The 18,163-nt window shown below is 33.6% G+C and overlaps 1 protein-coding gene across 1 annotated transcript; it reads right to left on the minus strand.

Moving 5' to 3' along the window:
* Positions 1-3,189: 3,189 nt before the first annotated feature.
* Positions 3,190-16,023, minus strand: LOC121424670. Its single transcript, XM_041620408.1, has 3 exons — positions 15,856-16,023; positions 12,890-13,038; positions 3,190-4,826 (listed from the first exon to the last, which is right to left on the minus strand). Exons 1-3 carry the CDS (start codon positions 15,981-15,983, stop codon positions 4,687-4,689), a joined length of 417 nt encoding a protein of 138 aa, XP_041476342.1. The 5' UTR covers positions 15,984-16,023; the 3' UTR covers positions 3,190-4,686.
* Positions 16,024-18,163: the final 2,140 nt, after the last annotated feature.

Genomic DNA, 18,163 nt, shown 5'->3' on the forward strand with positions numbered 1-18,163 from the left:
TGCTTGTCAAATTTTTCCTGGAACAAAATCATCAAAATGACCTCCATTTTGTAGTAAACACCTTTTTTCTTTTTGGCTTGTCAAATTTTATCTGTATAAAAAAGGCCCCCCCCCCTTGGAAAATCCTGGATCTGCCCCTGTGATGGATTGAACTCTTTTAACAAGGGCTTTGCTTTATTTTCTTAGAAAGGTTTGAAAGATATGATAGGGGGCTTTGGCCAAAGGCAGTGAAAGTTTGACCAAATTCTATATTACAATTTTGTATTTTTATAATTGATGTTGATAATATATTTCACTGGTAGGAAATTGACAGGTAGTGCCAGTGTAGCCAATGCCTTGATATGGATATCATCATACATTGTATGCCAAGTGTATTGATTAATTCATTAATAAATCATTTAGTATCCTTATAAAATATTTCAGATCGAAATGTATTCTGTTTAATATAATGATCACAATCATTGTTACTGGTCCTAATGAAATAAGTACCGGTAAATGTAATTCTTCTTTAATATCATGAATTAATGTACCGGAATGGCTCTGGTACATACATGAACTTGCATTGCATCAATGCACCATTTCTGCATTCCTGAGTGTCATAAATGGACCATAGGAGTCTTTCACAAAGCATCATATTGATTTTCGCCAACAATTTTGCTCTGAGCCAATCAGATGCAAGGATTTCTGAAAGCTTACATGAACTTTTTGTTTCGTGATATGCCCCCTCTGTCTATTTGTTTAAAATATTAACAGTGTTTCATAAGTTTTATGTGCAATTATTTTTTAGTTTTATATAAAGTATTATTGTTGGTGATTGTTCTTCAGATTCTTTCACTTACTCTTTTTTTAATGACACTCAGTTACATGTAGGTTTACACTTATTATATTCAATTGTTAATATAATATTTGCTTTACTGGTATTCATGTTGTTTTGTTTTTTCATAATAGTTAAGCTATACCATAGTAAATTTACAATGAAACACTTCATTTGTTTACTCCTTTTTAATCTCCTATTTCAATTTTGGTTTGAGCATGCCATGCAAATATGAAATATTTTCATTGGATCAGTTTGAATCATGAGATCAAAAGGTCACAGGATTATCGCTCAAACCCTCATATATGTAGGCAGAGGAATATATAATAATACCAATGATAATGATCTTCTAACTTTATAATGAAGGAGAGTGTGCTCACATGTTCTCTGTGGAGGGGCATGTAAAAGGCTAATTTATGTGCTGTTAACTAGTCTGAAATGAAATTTCACCATTTTGCTATACTTTGTGTAAATATCTTGTCATAATAGATTTCTGATACAACCAAGACACATTGAATTACTTCCCACTTACATGACTTTCGTCACAACATGAAAAGACATATGCTGTGACATTTTAATTTTGTCTTGTACTTTTCAGTTGTATTTCTTCTTGCTACTATAACATTCCATGGGATTGAAAAAAAAAACTGTTGTCCCTCTCATAGACATGATTTATTACACCGTACTGCAAATTTGGATAAGAAAATTTTACTCTTACTCTTAGTGACTATCCATTTATTCATTTGTAGAGGATATATACATGTATATATATATGCCTGTTATGATGTCTTCCATTCACTCTAAGCTTGAGTACCACATAATGTCTTCAGAAATGAATTGGTTTTAAAAATTGAGAGAATAAAGTATATTTTACTGTTGCAAGTGTTATTTGGAGTAATCGTCTGTTTCTTTTAAACTTTGTTTTTGAAATATGTGCTGTCTAAAATATCTATTTTCTTAAAATATATATTTGTTCTGATGCTGCAAACACAATGGTATCTGGAGTGTATATGCTTGTTTTAAGGGCAAGTCGACCCCAACCAAAAGTAGAGAAAAATAAAAGAAGTGCAATATTGAAAACTTAAAATTTCATGTAAAATGAGAAAGTTACGACCTTTTTTAACTTTTGCATATTTTCACACATACAAAATGGGAGGTATGCAGATGAGACAGTTGATGATGTCACACACTTCGGCATGTATTTGTTTTGTACTTTATCACATGAAATATTTCTTGCCGATTTGAAAATAAGGAGCACCTCGATTCACAATATATTGCAACAATGGAAATCTGACATACTGCATTCAGCAGATATCAAACATCGTTTTGCATTATTAGGCTCCCTCCAGCCCCCCCCCTCCCGGATATTTTATATAATAAGATAAAAAAAAGAAAAACTGAGTGAGTGACATCGTCATTTCCCTCGTCTGCACATATAGAAACATAACTGTTTCGTGAAATTATGTAAAAGTAAAGATGTCATAACTTTATCATCTAACATCCGATTTCGGTAATTTTCAGCACTATTTTACAGTGCAGTTTAATTTTCTTTATCATTCAAATAAACATTTTATCGGGGTGGAGTCACCCTTAAATGTATTTGTGATGCAGTATGTATGTCAGGAACATTTTATAAAAATGTAACGCTTATCTACATGTAGATCAACAATTGTAATATAAATGAATCTGTGACAAAATAATTTAATGTGTGCTGTGATTATTTTTTGGTCATCACATATTTGTATTGGATAACAGGCTGCAAGGGAGTCGCAAATGTGAAATACATTCTGATAAAAAAAATCCCTGTGAATTGTGAGTGGGCAATTAAACTTTTTTTTTTTGGGGGGGGGGAGGTGACAAACTGTTCTCTGAAACTAGGGAAGGCAATCTGCATAGCCAAACTTGTAATGAAGCTGTTCTTGGGACAAATTTTATTTGGTGTTGAAATAGCCATCGATGGTATGATTTTAAACATTTTTGTAAACTCAGAGTATTTCATCAAGATTTTGTCCGATAAGTTGCCGGATCTAACAACTTTTCTTGATTTTGAATAGCTGACAAGCACTGTTTCAGTACCTGGCAGGAAAAAAGAAATGCTCACCAGGGGCCTATGAATGAAAATTTAATAGCAATCATCGTATACGAATATCTTACGATTGATTGCATTGCCCGCAATGTACAATCAATCATGAAAATCTAGCTTAAAATCAATCCCTAACCTTTGTGTTATGTGACACAGGTGTAGGAGCTACATGTAGGGTAGGCACATTGCTTCAAATACCATGCACCATCACTGAACTTGAAATCACCCAGTGGAAGCTTCCATGTGATAGAGTTTTGAAAACAGAAAAAAAAACGCACATGAGCATTGTAAATACAATAAGAATGATTTAATTTTAAATGAAATGCAATCAAGGTGGTGAAATATACACCAATTTTGTCTGCTATAATTTCTATCTTCACTCCTGCTATAGACGATTTAAAAGTACATTGTATGTACAAATTTCATTTTAGTTAGAAAAGTAGAATAAATACACATATCTGTTTTAAAAGAACAAACATCACTAAATTGGCAATGTGCAGAAAACAACAAAATCCCTTTAAAATTCAAATTGGCAATTATTTTGTTATAGCCAAAAATTTTACTGTTACCTATATTCAATGAATAGGGAATTATCTGAGATTACTGCCAATTTGAGGAACAAGAGAACAGTACCGTAATCTCATTTGTACCAAAGCTGTATGCCTCTATGGGTCAAGATTCAAGGGCAAGGTCTTTTTTTATTCTTTCAGCAGGAAACAAAATCAGTGGCCTGTATTCTGAAGTCGAGTTTAATTTAAATTCAGATTTAAAGTTGTGGTTGAAGTATGGATAGCCAATTGTGTCATAAATCACTAATACATGTAGTAGAGATATAATATTTCAGCTCATTTGACGCTCAAATCTCAATTGTCTAGGAAGTACAAATAAGATAATTGTCTTCAACATTGAAGGATCAGGATAGAGCACAGTTAACATAAGAAACATTCAATAACGTAATCAAACTTTTGACACTTTTGGCTTCCCATAATTTTAGCATGGAGTTGAACCACGGTCCAAGTTAAACCAGACTTCAGAATAGGGGTCAGTATCTTTACTCTCCTAATCTTGCACATAATTACCAAATAAATTATACATGTACATGTGTACAAAACAAAGGGGGCATCATTAATACTTTAAATGCTTGAATAAAGACCCTGATCATGGTATTTTAGTTTCTGCTTATGTACAACATAAACACTTTTGTATTGGCAAAGGCAAATACATGAAAAGCATTATGAAAAGCATTCTGAAAGCATGCATAAAGGGGGGGGGGAAGGAAAAAATACAATTGTGTTGGAGGTACACAAAAAATCAAAGAAGACTAACACACTAAAATAACACGGTATTAGTCAATACTTTTTTTTTTTGCTGCATGAAAATTATAACCTGAACTCTGCTTCACACACCATAACTTGAATTGTATAAAAATGAATAATTTATGTAAATGTATATACATATATTAACAGAATATACTAAGGTACAATACATACACCTGTTTTTGAAGTACACTTGAATTATGTGACACAATTTTATCAACATTGATTGTAAGTTTGATATCGATCCTTTGGTGTTGGTGTTAAGGTCAATACTGAGATCCAGCACAGCACCCAAACTGAAATTGGAGCTGGCCATTCGACATATTTCACTATATGTGGAGCTAAAAACAATATGACTTGAATCGTTTTCATAAACTCACAGGACATATGGCAAATTGAATTCTGCTTCCAACATCAAGGCGAGCATCAACAACAAATTTGAAATCACCCACTTTGTAATCAACATTTTCCTTTCATTGATTTACGTCTGCTTCAAACGAGTCATCAAGGGTACTCTCGCATTTCTCACAGGAGAGTTTGGTGGATCTCAGCTGCTGGACTAGTCCTGGGTTGAACTGGGTAGCCAGGTCCACTTGCAAGAGTTGGCAACGCACTACAAGATGATTAAACATGGATGAAAGGTAAAGACACTACCGTATTGTAAGCAATTGAGCATGCAATTCTAAAAATTCAAGTTAAGATGATATACATGTATATGTGCATATTAAATACCGGTATCTACTCAAAGGCCCTGCAACCTACAGAGACCCCAATTTTGCATGTTTTCTTCTTATCAAAACTCTTTCCCACAACTTACTAAGTAATTCCTTTGACTTGTAACCCTAAATATAAACATGTTGATTCATTGCTAGACTTAATTTATGAAGAGCAAGAAATTAATCTAATGAAGATAACAACTACTGGAGGAAAATCAGGAATACTACCTATTTCATTAAATGATTTGAGGGAAAATACTTAAGTGGTTGATAAAAAACAGACAATTTTACACTCCAAAATTAAACATATTGTCTCAAGTCTACACTAACTTTCTCCATGAAATAATATATTATCAATATCAATCTAATGAAAATATGAACCACTAGAGGAAAGTTGGATAACAGGAATATTACCCATTTTCATTGATGAATTGGAGAGAATATACTTAGTGGTTGATATAAAAATGACAAATATTATTCAATCCCGCAAATTAAACATCTATTGATTCAAGTCTTGACTCCCTTTTCTTCATGAAACACAATAAATTATTAATCTAATGAAGATATGAGCCGCTTGAGTAAATTAGGATATCAGGAAAACTACCCATTTTCATTGATGGATTGGAGAGAAAATACTCGGTGGTGGATATGAATTTGACAATATTATTCAAACCCCAATATTAAACAACTATTGATCCAAGTCTAGACTCCCTTTTCTTCATTAAACACAATAAATTATCAATCTAATGAATATATGAACCACCAGAGTTAACTAGGATATCAGGAATACTACCCATTTTCATTGATGGATTGGAGAGAATATACTTAGTGGTTGATATAAAAATGACAAATATTATTCAATCCCGCAAATTAAACATCTATTGATTCAAGTCTTGACTCCCTTTTCTTCATGAAACAATAAATTATAAATCTCATGAAGATATGAACTGCTAGAGTAAACTAGGATATCAGGAATACTACCCATTTTCATTGATGGATTGGAGAGAAAATGCTCGGTGGTTGATATGAATTTGACAATATTATTTAAACCCAATATTAAACATCTATTAATTCAAGTCTAGACTCCCTTTTCTTCATGAAACACAATAAATTATCAATCTAATGAAGATATGAACCACCAGAGTAAACTAGGATATCAGGAATACTACCCATTTTCATCGATGGATTGGAGAGAATATACTTAGTGGTTGATATAAAAATGACAAATATTATTTAAACCCCAATATTAAACATCTATTGATTCAAGTCTAGACTCCCTTTTCTTCATGAAACACAATAAATTATCAATCTAATGAAGATATGAACCACCAGAGTAAACTAGGATATCAGGAATACTACCCATTTTCATCGATGGATTGGAGAGAATATACTTAGTGGTTGATATAAAAATGACAAATATTATTCAATCCCGCAAATTAAACATCTATTGATTCAAGTCTTGACTCCCTTTTCTTCATGAAACACAATAAATTATCAATCTAATGAAGATATGAACCACCAGAGTAAACTAGGATATCAGGAATACTACCCATTTTCATTGATGGATTAGAGAGAAAATACTCAGTGGTTGATATAAAACTGACAAATATCATTCAATCCCCTAAATTAAACATCTATTGATTCAAGTCTAGACTCCCTTTTCTTCATGAAACACAATAAATTATCAATCTAATGAAGATATATATGAACCGCTAGAGTAAACTATGATATCAGGAATACTACCCATTTTCATTGATGGATTGGAGAGAAAATACTCAGTGGTTGATATAAAACTGACAAATATCATTCAATCCCCTAAATCAAACATCTATTGATTCAAGTCTAGACTCCCTTTTCTTCATGAAACACAATAAATTATCAATCTAATGAAGATATATATGAACCGCTAGAGTAAACTATGATATCAGGAATACTACCCATTTTCATTGATGGATTGGAGAGAAAATACTCAGTGGTTGATATAAAACTGACAAATATCATTCAATCCCCTAAATCAAACATCTATTGATTCAAGTCTAGACTCCCTTTTCTTCATGAAACACAATAAATTATCAATCTAATGAAGATATATATGAACCGCTAGAGTAAACTATGATATCAGGAATACTACCCATTTTCATTGATGGATTGGAGAGAATGTACTTAGTGGTTGATATAAAAATGACAAATATTATTCAATCCCGCAAATTAAACATCTATTGATTCAAGTCTTGACTCCCTTTTCTTCATGAAACACAATAAATTATCAATCTAATGAAGATATGAACCACCAACATCTATTGATTCAAGTCTTGACTCCCTTTTCTTCATGAAACACAATAAATTATCAATCTAATGAAGATATGAACCACCAGAGTAAACTAGGATATCAGGAATACTACCCATTTTCATTGATGGATTGGAGAGAATGTACTTAGTGGTTGATATAAAAATGACAAATATTATTCAATCCCGCAAATTAAACATCTATTGATTCAAGTCTTGACTCCCTTTTCTTCATGAAACACAATAAATTATCAATCTAATGAAGATATGAACCACCAGAGTAAACTAGGATATCAGGAATACTACCCATTTTCATTGATGGATTAGAGAGAAAATACTCAGTGGTTGATATAAAACTGACAAATATCATTCAATCCCCTAAATCAAACATCTATTGATTCAAGTCTAGACTCCCTTTTCTTCATGAAACACAATAAATTATCAATCTAATGAAGATATATATGAACCGCTAGAGTAAACTATGATATCAGGAATACTACCCATTTTCATTGATGGATTGGAGAGAATGTACTTAGTGGTTGATATAAAAATGACAAATATCATTCAATCCCGCAAATTAAACATCTATTGATTCAAGTCTTGACTCCCTTTTCTTCATGAAACACAATAAATTATCAATCTAATGAAGATATGAACCACCAGAGTAAACTAGGATATCAGGAATACTACCCATTTTCATTGATGGATTAGAGAGAAAATACTCAGTGGTTGATATAAAACTGACAAATATCATTCAATCCCCTAAATCAAACATCTATTGATTCAAGTCTAGACTCCCTTTTCTTCATGAAACACAATAAATTATCAATCTAATGAAGATATATATGAACCGCTAGAGTAAACTATGATATCAGGAATACTACCCATTTTCATTGATGGATTGGAGAGAAAATACTCAGTGGTTGATATAAAACTGACAAATATCATTCAATCCCCTAAATCAAACATCTATTGATTCAAGTCTAGACTCCCTTTTCTTCATGAAACACAATAAATTATCAATCTAATGAAGATATATATGAACCGCTAGAGTAAACTATGATATCAGGAATACTACCCATTTTCATTGATGGATTGGAGAGAAAATACTCAGTGGTTGATATAAAACTGACAAATATCATTCAATCCCCTAAATCAAACATCTATTGATTCAAGTCTAGACTCCCTTTTCTTCATGAAACACAATAAATTATCAATCTAATGAAGATATATATGAACCGCTAGAGTAAACTATGATATCAGGAATACTACCCATTTTCATTGATGGATTGGAGAGAATGTACTTAGTGGTTGATATAAAAATGACAAATATTATTCAATCCCGCAAATTAAACATCTATTGATTCAAGTCTTGACTCCCTTTTCTTCATGAAACACAATAAATTGTCAATCTAATGAAGATATGAACCACCAGAGTAAACTAGGATATCAGGAATACTACCCATTTTCATTGATGGATTAGAGAGAAAATACTCAGTGGTTGATATAAAACTGACAAATATCATTCAATCCCCTAAATCAAACATCTATTGATTCAAGTCTAGACTCCCTTTTCTTCATGAAACACAATAAATTATCAATCTAATGAAGATATATATGAACCGCTAGAGTAAACTATGATATCAGGAATACTACCCATTTTCATTGATGGATTGGAGAGAAAATACTCAGTGGTTGATATAAAACTGACAAATATCATTCAATCCCCTAAATCAAACATCTATTGATTCAAGTCTAGACTCCCTTTTCTTCATGAAACACAATAAATTATCAATCTAATGAAGATATATATGAACCGCTAGAGTAAACTATGATATCAGGAATACTACCCATTTTCATTGATGGATTGGAGAGAATGTACTTAGTGGTTGATATAAAAATGACAAATATTATTCAATCCCGCAAATTAAACATCTATTGATTCAAGTCTTGACTCCCTTTTCTTCATGAAACACAATAAATTATCAATCTAATGAAGATATGAACCACCAACATCTATTGATTCAAGTCTTGACTCCCTTTTCTTCATGAAACACAATAAATTATCAATCTAATGAAGATATGAACCACCAGAGTAAACTAGGATATCAGGAATACTACCCATTTTCATTGATGGATTGGAGAGAATGTACTTAGTGGTTGATATAAAAATGACAAATATTATTCAATCCCGCAAATTAAACATCTATTGATTCAAGTCTTGACTCCCTTTTCTTCATGAAACACAATAAATTATCAATCTAATGAAGATATGAACCACCAGAGTAAACTAGGATATCAGGAATACTACCCATTTTCATTGATGGATTAGAGAGAAAATACTCAGTGGTTGATATAAAACTGACAAATATCATTCAATCCCCTAAATCAAACATCTATTGATTCAAGTCTAGACTCCCTTTTCTTCATGAAACACAATAAATTATCAATCTAATGAAGATATATATGAACCGCTAGAGTAAACTAGGATATCAGGAATACTACCCATTTTCATTGATGGATTGGAGAGAATGTACTTAGTGGTTGATATAAAAATGACAAATATCATTCAATCCCGCAAATTAAACATCTATTGATTCAAGTCTTGACTCCCTTTTCTTCATGAAACACAATAAATTATCAATCTAATGAAGATATGAACCACCAGAGTAAACTAGGATATCAGGAATACTACCCATTTTCATTGATGGATTAGAGAGAAAATACTCAGTGGTTGATATAAAACTGACAAATATCATTCAATCCCCTAAATCAAACATCTATTGATTCAAGTCTAGACTCCCTTTTCTTCATGAAACACAATAAATTATCAATCTAATGAAGATATATATGAACCGCTAGAGTAAACTATGATATCAGGAATACTACCCATTTTCATTGATGGATTGGAGAGAAAATACTCAGTGGTTGATATAAAACTGACAAATATCATTCAATCCCCTAAATCAAACATCTATTGATTCAAGTCTAGACTCCCTTTTCTTCATGAAACACAATAAATTATCAATCTAATGAAGATATATATGAACCGCTAGAGTAAACTATGATATCAGGAATACTACCCATTTTCATTGATGGATTGGAGAGAAAATACTCAGTGGTTGATATAAAACTGACAAATATCATTCAATCCCCTAAATCAAACATCTATTGATTCAAGTCTAGACTCCCTTTTCTTCATGAAACACAATAAATTATCAATCTAATGAAGATATATATGAACCGCTAGAGTAAACTATGATATCAGGAATACTACCCATTTTCATTGATGGATTGGAGAGAATGTACTTAGTGGTTGATATAAAAATGACAAATATTATTCAATCCCGCAAATTAAACATCTATTGATTCAAGTCTTGACTCCCTTTTCTTCATGAAACACAATAAATTGTCAATCTAATGAAGATATGAACCACCAGAGTAAACTAGGATATCAGGAATACTACCCATTTTCATTGATGGATTAGAGAGAAAATACTCAGTGGTTGATATAAAACTGACAAATATCATTCAATCCCCTAAATCAAACATCTATTGATTCAAGTCTAGACTCCCTTTTCTTCATGAAACACAATAAATTATCAATCTAATGAAGATATATATGAACCGCTAGAGTAAACTATGATATCAGGAATACTACCCATTTTCATTGATGGATTGGAGAGAAAATACTCAGTGGTTGATATAAAACTGACAAATATCATTCAATCCCCTAAATCAAACATCTATTGATTCAAGTCTAGACTCCCTTTTCTTCATGAAACACAATAAATTATCAATCTAATGAAGATATATATGAACCGCTAGAGTAAACTATGATATCAGGAATACTACCCATTTTCATTGATGGATTGGAGAGAATGTACTTAGTGGTTGATATAAAAATGACAAATATTATTCAATCCCGCAAATTAAACATCTATTGATTCAAGTCTTGACTCCCTTTTCTTCATGAAACACAATAAATTATCAATCTAATGAAGATATGAACCACCAACATCTATTGATTCAAGTCTTGACTCCCTTTTCTTCATGAAACACAATAAATTATCAATCTAATGAAGATATGAACCACCAGAGTAAACTAGGATATCAGGAATACTACCCATTTTCATTGATGGGTTGGAGAGAATGTACTTATTGGTTGATATAAAAATGACAAATATTATTCAATCCCGCAAATTAAACATCTATTGATTCAAGTCTTGACTCCCTTTTCTTCATGAAACACAATAAATTATCAATCTAATGAAGATATGAACCACCAGAGTAAACTAGGATATCAGGAATACTACCCATTTTCATTGATGGATTAGAGAGAAAATACTCAGTGGTTGATATAAAACTGACAAATATCATTCAATCCCCTAAATTAAACATCTATTGATTCAAGTCTAGACTCCCTTTTCTTCATGAAACACAATAAATTATCAATCTAATGAAGATATATATGAACCGCTAGAGTAAACTAGGATATCAGGAATACTACCCATTTTCATTGATGGATTGGAGAGAATGTACTTAGTGGTTGATATAAAAATGACAAATATCATTCAATCCCGCAAATTAAACATCTATTGATTCAAGTCTAGGCTCCCTTTTCTTCATTAGACAATAAATTATCAATCTAAGAAGATATAAAACTGCTACAGAGAACTTGGATATCTGGGAGATGTTTCACAAGAGTTCAGTATAACTTAGTGTCAAACTTTAAAAGCCATCACCGCATTGGTCAAATCATGAAAAACAGGCCCATGCTACTCTGTATTGATCAATCAAATTGTGCTTTACATATAGTGTGCATGTCAGAATACATGTTGTGAAACACCCACAGGAATAATGCCAATTTGACTGATCTTTGGAGAGAAAATTCAGAATGGCTATTAAACTAAAAACTGACAATCTGATCCCCCTTAATTAAACTTATTAATTCTTTACTACACTCACTTGTCCCCAAGGAAAGCAAAATATCATCAAACTAACGATTACACCAAAAGCTTCAGTCTCTGTATTTTGGTTGTTCCACTGAACTGCGTTGGCTCTATGGGGATGATAGTAAAATGTCAGAAATTGTTGAATTCCCAGAAACGACGGTTATTCCTGTCTAATGAACGATTAGACGACTATATCAGGAATTCTACCAAATGTGGTTGATTGATTAAAAAATATCCATATGAAATACCAAATTATCCCAATATAATTTCAAGTATAGTATTTTGGTAAGTTGCCATTGGTGAATGGGATGGATAGTCCTACTACCTGACCAGTTACTTTAAGAGCTGTTATTCTGAAACAGTGAAAGTATATTGAAATTAAAAGTGAACCGAGACACAAGGGAAAATATTATGAGTGGTTTGATGATGGTTGCATGACTTGCATGAAATGAAAATATTTTGTGGGACAGTATACAACATTGTGGATTATGATATTAAATTTACTCTCAAACGTTGCGCTCTTTTAGACTACTCTGCATGCGCGGTCTGCAAAGGACAATTATGGGAAAGCATAATGGATTTGTGTTGGAATATTCAAATTGTAAAATTTATTTCAGAAACTATTTCTTTAAATCAAACTTCCTTAAAAAAGGCAAATCACATAGATAGAAAAAAGTGGGACAACTTGTTGGTTAAATCATGTAGGTCTATATACTCACAGATGTCAGCCATAACTTGTTGTCTGACAGAGTCCAGCTCAGCTGAAAGCTTTTCTAAGCCCTGCATTTCTTTTTGGTAATCAAATTCACCTTCATTGCTCTTTCCCTCTCCCATCCCATAGCTTGTAGCTGGCATATCCTGAGGGAACCTGCATAAGAAAACATAAAGAGTTCTTTTTTTAGTCTGATTTATTTTTCCCTTCGAGGGGGGGGGGGGATAGGGGTGGTAAAGTTACATGGACAATGTACTTTGTAGAAATTGGTCTACAATTTTTAATAATAATCTTGAGCTAACAAATAAGAGTTTATAATGAGAAATGATTGAAATGGGCAGATGCATTTTCTAAATCAGAAGAACAGGTTTATCATTGAGTACATTTTATGTGTAAAAGCTCAACAATAATCAATAAAGTTTTTTTATTTAGATCTGTTCCATAAAAACTTATTCTATTTAAAAGATTAGTAAGAAAATTTTCAAAAAAAAATCAGACAGTAACTATGTTATTTTTACGAATGGTGATTTCATAGTGCCCATTTCTGTGTAGTGAAAGGGGACTATTCTTCATTGTTTCTTTTTGGGGGATGTTGATCAGGAAAAGTGCATAAACTGTCTGATTAAATATTTTTCAATATTTTTAAATTACTTACATTTCTTAAAAATGAATTTACATTCATCATAATGAAATTCATGATTGAGCCACTAATTGACTAAATATGGATTTTGTTTGCCAGTACTATGCAATCTAAATACTCTGGTCTAAGTGATACATAGCCATCTATTCTGTTAAATTTCCAGGGGGGGGCTAAGAACTAACCAATCCAATATGAGTCCACCTTGTGTGCAAAAGCACTGGTGGTCTGTCGCATATCAAAATGGTACGCATGGAGAGTAAGCATGGACACAGTATCCATGCACAGGAATGATAAGAATAAAGTTAGGTCTATATGAGACCGAGAAAAGAAAAAAAACTTTTTTAACCATTGGCATACATGTACATGTAGATAGACTGTATAGATCTATCTAGACAAGTTACTAGTAAATTCATCAAATTGTATTGAAGGACATTCCCCATTTATGTTTGTGCGCATCCCTATCTACGCATATTTCACGCCTCGCGCGTTGACTTCCCAAAAAGTTAAAAGCTAGACTAGTAGTACCGTAGTATGGTAGTGTGACCTTAATTCGCGCGTTACTCAGTTTTGCGCACGGACAAATATCTCAATATGTAATTAATATCTTGAAAAAACTGATATCACCAATAGAAAGAGCGACTTCAAATTACTATAAGTATGGTATTTTCTTGAGTGTAAGGTGTTTTTGTGAAATTTTGGCAAAACATTGGCAAATTCTGTTACACTTTACATCCAATCCGAGAAAACACGATCTTCTAGATAAGCATCAAGAAATCGCCAGTTTGCAAGCAGAGGTCTAAAATTAAGTAAAATGTGGTGCCAACCATATTTACAGTTTTAACCTCCATCTGATATACCGGTAATTATCTTACCTTTTTGCTTGATTTCTTCTCTAAAGCCTTGCAAAACGATCGTGCACAATTTAAGATCACACTTTTTTATGACACTTTTTCAGCCGAGCGCGCACTAGTCGATCGCCATGGAATCTTGAGATCGCGATACCAGCAAAACCCTTGACCTACTTTATAATTCCATCAAGTGAATTTGACTTTGGATCTTGCCTTCCGTTTGGTATTAATACTGGTTTTGATTAATTTTGTGTGAGCTGTGAGAAGTTTTTGATTGAAAATCAACTTCATGATTATTTTAAAAATGTGCGCAAATTATGGTCACATCAGTAGTAACGTTAGATCTACACTAACGTTAGGCCTAGTACAGTATCAGCTGATTTTCCAATTCCAAGCATCTGCACTATCTTTGATAAAACAATAGTCAAACATTAAAAAGTTAGGCCTATAATATAGACTTCGGTACGGTACTACTACCGTATGGGCACTATAGTAGTATTCAACCCGGCATAATTCAAAGATTTTGACATATTCCCCAAAATATTTAGAAATAGGGAATTTATCTTGATTTTATACTTTTGTTATTTCCAGGGTAATCTGTTGTCGGTATTTTCTTTATCAATCTGTCGACTGTATGCACGGAGGATCGAATTATGCGGCGATGGCCTTTTGCACTGAAAGGCACTAGTAATCCTAGTCAGGATAGCAAATCTCAAAAGGGTTCAGATTGCTAAATTAGATCTAGATCTAGGGCCTAGGCCTATGTAAGTCTGACTATGGCTTTGATTAATTCCTTGTTTGGTCTCATCTCAAATGGTCTAGTCCATAGTCGGATGGGACAAGGGCAGGTTGAGAGACAGGGCCATCTTTCATTGCTAGGTTGAATACTAGGCCCTAGTGCCAACGGATTGAATACGGTACTAGTGCCAAAAACCGTTGCCATATAATTCGATCACCCGCGCACAGTCGACTGATTGAAGAAAAAAATAATGGAAAAATAACCAGCATTGCTCTTGGAAATAAGACGGGTCTGAAATTCAGGTAAATTCTACATTTCTATATATTTGAGGAAACTCATCAAACGGGTTGAAAACTAGTGCCCTTACGCCTTTTTACGGAATACGGTACTAGTCACTACTAGTTTTTTCTAGGCTACTACTACTACGGCCTGGCCCTAGGCCTAGACTAGTACTACTAGGCCTACCGGATGAATTAATCTCACTCTCTCAGTCTCTGATCTAAGGTAGATGTGAAATTGTGATTGAAGTAACTTGCAAACAAGGACTTAGATATCTAAGTCTTAAGAGAAAGACAACCCTCATATCACTGCCGCAGGCGCTCTTCTGGACATGCAGCAGTGCCAGTGGGTGCCTAGTCTTGCGGGTGCCTCACAATCTCATCATCGCATTCGCAGCCCCGACCGGGTACGGTACGGCGCGCAAGCAGGGCAAACAAACGGAGCAAATCAAAAGTCAAGAAACTCACTTTTTCTTTTCAGCGGTATCATGCTTCTCGTGACCTAAATCTCCACATGGCCACACTGCTTCTGAAATACTGCCTCGTGAGCATGTATTTTGAAATGAATCCCTGGCACTGTTGCTTTTGTCCGTCATAATTTCGACAAGTTTCGAGTGCTTTGTGTGAAGTACGGTATTTGCATTGAAATTTTCTCGCATACGTATGGTGCGCGCGCATATATGCATACGCGCCGGGCCGGCGCCTGGCCGGCCGGTCATGTCGATATAAATTCCTAGCCTAGCTCTATGAGAAAAAAAAATCATAGAGAAATAATCTCTGCTGGGCTCTCCGTTGTACTTACTTCCTTATCGACTTTCAACTCTCTCCTTCCGCTCCCACTTTATCACGCATTAATTAATTAAGGGGGGAGAGGCATTGCTATTTCAAGATGGAAATTGTATTCATACACAATTATTCTTATTTGAGGCAATATATTTGGTGTGGGGAAATAACGCAAAAAAAAATACATATTTAGGGTACTCCAAGTTAAAAGGATTACTTGTTTCAGGTCTGTTTATTGACATCCAGACTACAAGCATGATGTCCACCTACTAAAGACAGTGGTGCCCCCCCCCCCTTTCTCTAGTATTTCTCTTTCTCTTCATATTCCCCTCTCTTTCTCTTTTCCTCATCAATTTGACACTGCTCCCCATTCCTCTTTCAATATCTTAGAAACTAATCATGTGTGTGTGTGTGTATTTGAGTTTTGTCAGACGTGTATCAATCAGATATGATTATTTACGTCTGGGACCGACCTTTAACGTCACCATCCGAAAGACGTGACCAGGGCTCGAACCTCGACCCTCTGCATCAATTTGTAACTTCCCCCACAGCTTGGATTACAGGCGCACGCCACAACGCCCAGTTGGAACATTATAATATTCTTATCACAAGCCACTGAATGATATTTATTATCACGGATTTTGCTAAATTCAATTTGAAAATATTTACAATGAAAAGTGATTCATTTACAAATATTCCATGGCTTTCAACCCTACATTCCAGTGTTTGATCGTTCAGATTCATTTGAACCAACTAGAGTCACATGCATGCATGCATTTCTAATATCCACAGAATTTTAGTAAGGTGCATAGTTACTTCCATTATAATTGCAATAATATCAATAAACATTTCTTGCATAGCACATACCACATTAAAACAATATATGTACTTCCAAAGGACAGCACACAAGCATTTCAAGGAATTAATTCCTGCCATGTACCCATTGAACTTGCATGGGTACAGTTCAAGTATTCAAGACAATATGGATCAATTTCTTGCTGAAGGAAACTACAACATGCCTGGGGTTTGAACAACCAATCTTCTGTTTCAAAGTCTGTAGGCAAATCCATGGGGCCACAATGAGAACTGTTGAGAATCCAGACAGCAGGAAATTAAACAGAGTCGAATAAGAACTTTTTCCTCGAGCATTTAAACTATGAAACATGATAATAAGACAGTCAAATATTAAAGGCCTATGCAAGTTGGATCAAGTGCACATTTGTACAATTAAACTCAACAGCAGTAATGATGAGTTTATTCCTTTATCTTTGTACCTGCATAGTGTTAAGCCCCCATCACACTTATTCGGAATCAGCAGGAATCAAGCAGAAGCTGGAACGAAAAAAATATTCAAAAAATCTTGTAGTTTTTGGGAGGAACTTATTTATTCACCAAACTGGAGTTGAAATTCCGTAAATTGACAAGGTGGATCATCATACAATAGTCAAAATGAACTGTTTTGGACATTCTAGGCGCATTCTCAATATTCTGACTGCATTCGAAATACTTTTGTCATTTCTTCTGGCCGTCCCGAAGGTTTTGGTCATGTTCAAAACATTCAAGGTGTATTTTCGAACGGTGTTCGAAGTAGATTTAAATGACCAACTGGTGGTCGAACAATAGTCCTTAGTCCTTTCATTCCGGCCAATTCTGTTTGATTCGGAATAAGTGTGATTGGGGCTTAAACGTCAAGTCTACCTCAGAAAAATGTTGATTTGAATCAATGGAGAAAAATCAGACAAGCATAATGCTGAAAATTTCATCAAAATCGGATGTAAAATAAGAAAGTTATGACATTTCAAAGTTTCGCTTATTTTCAAGAAAATAGTTATATGAACGAGCCAGTTACATCCAAATGAGAGAGTCGATGATGTCACTCACTATTTCTTTTGTTTTTTATTGTTTGAATTATACAATATTTCAATTTTTACGAATTTGACGATCAGGACCTCCTTGCCTGAAGCACAAAATGTTAAAATAATGGAATTCCATG

This window comes from Lytechinus variegatus, chromosome 12 (assembly GCF_018143015.1).
Source record: "Lytechinus variegatus isolate NC3 chromosome 12, Lvar_3.0, whole genome shotgun sequence".
Classification (NCBI taxonomy): domain Eukaryota; kingdom Metazoa; phylum Echinodermata; class Echinoidea; order Temnopleuroida; family Toxopneustidae; genus Lytechinus; species Lytechinus variegatus.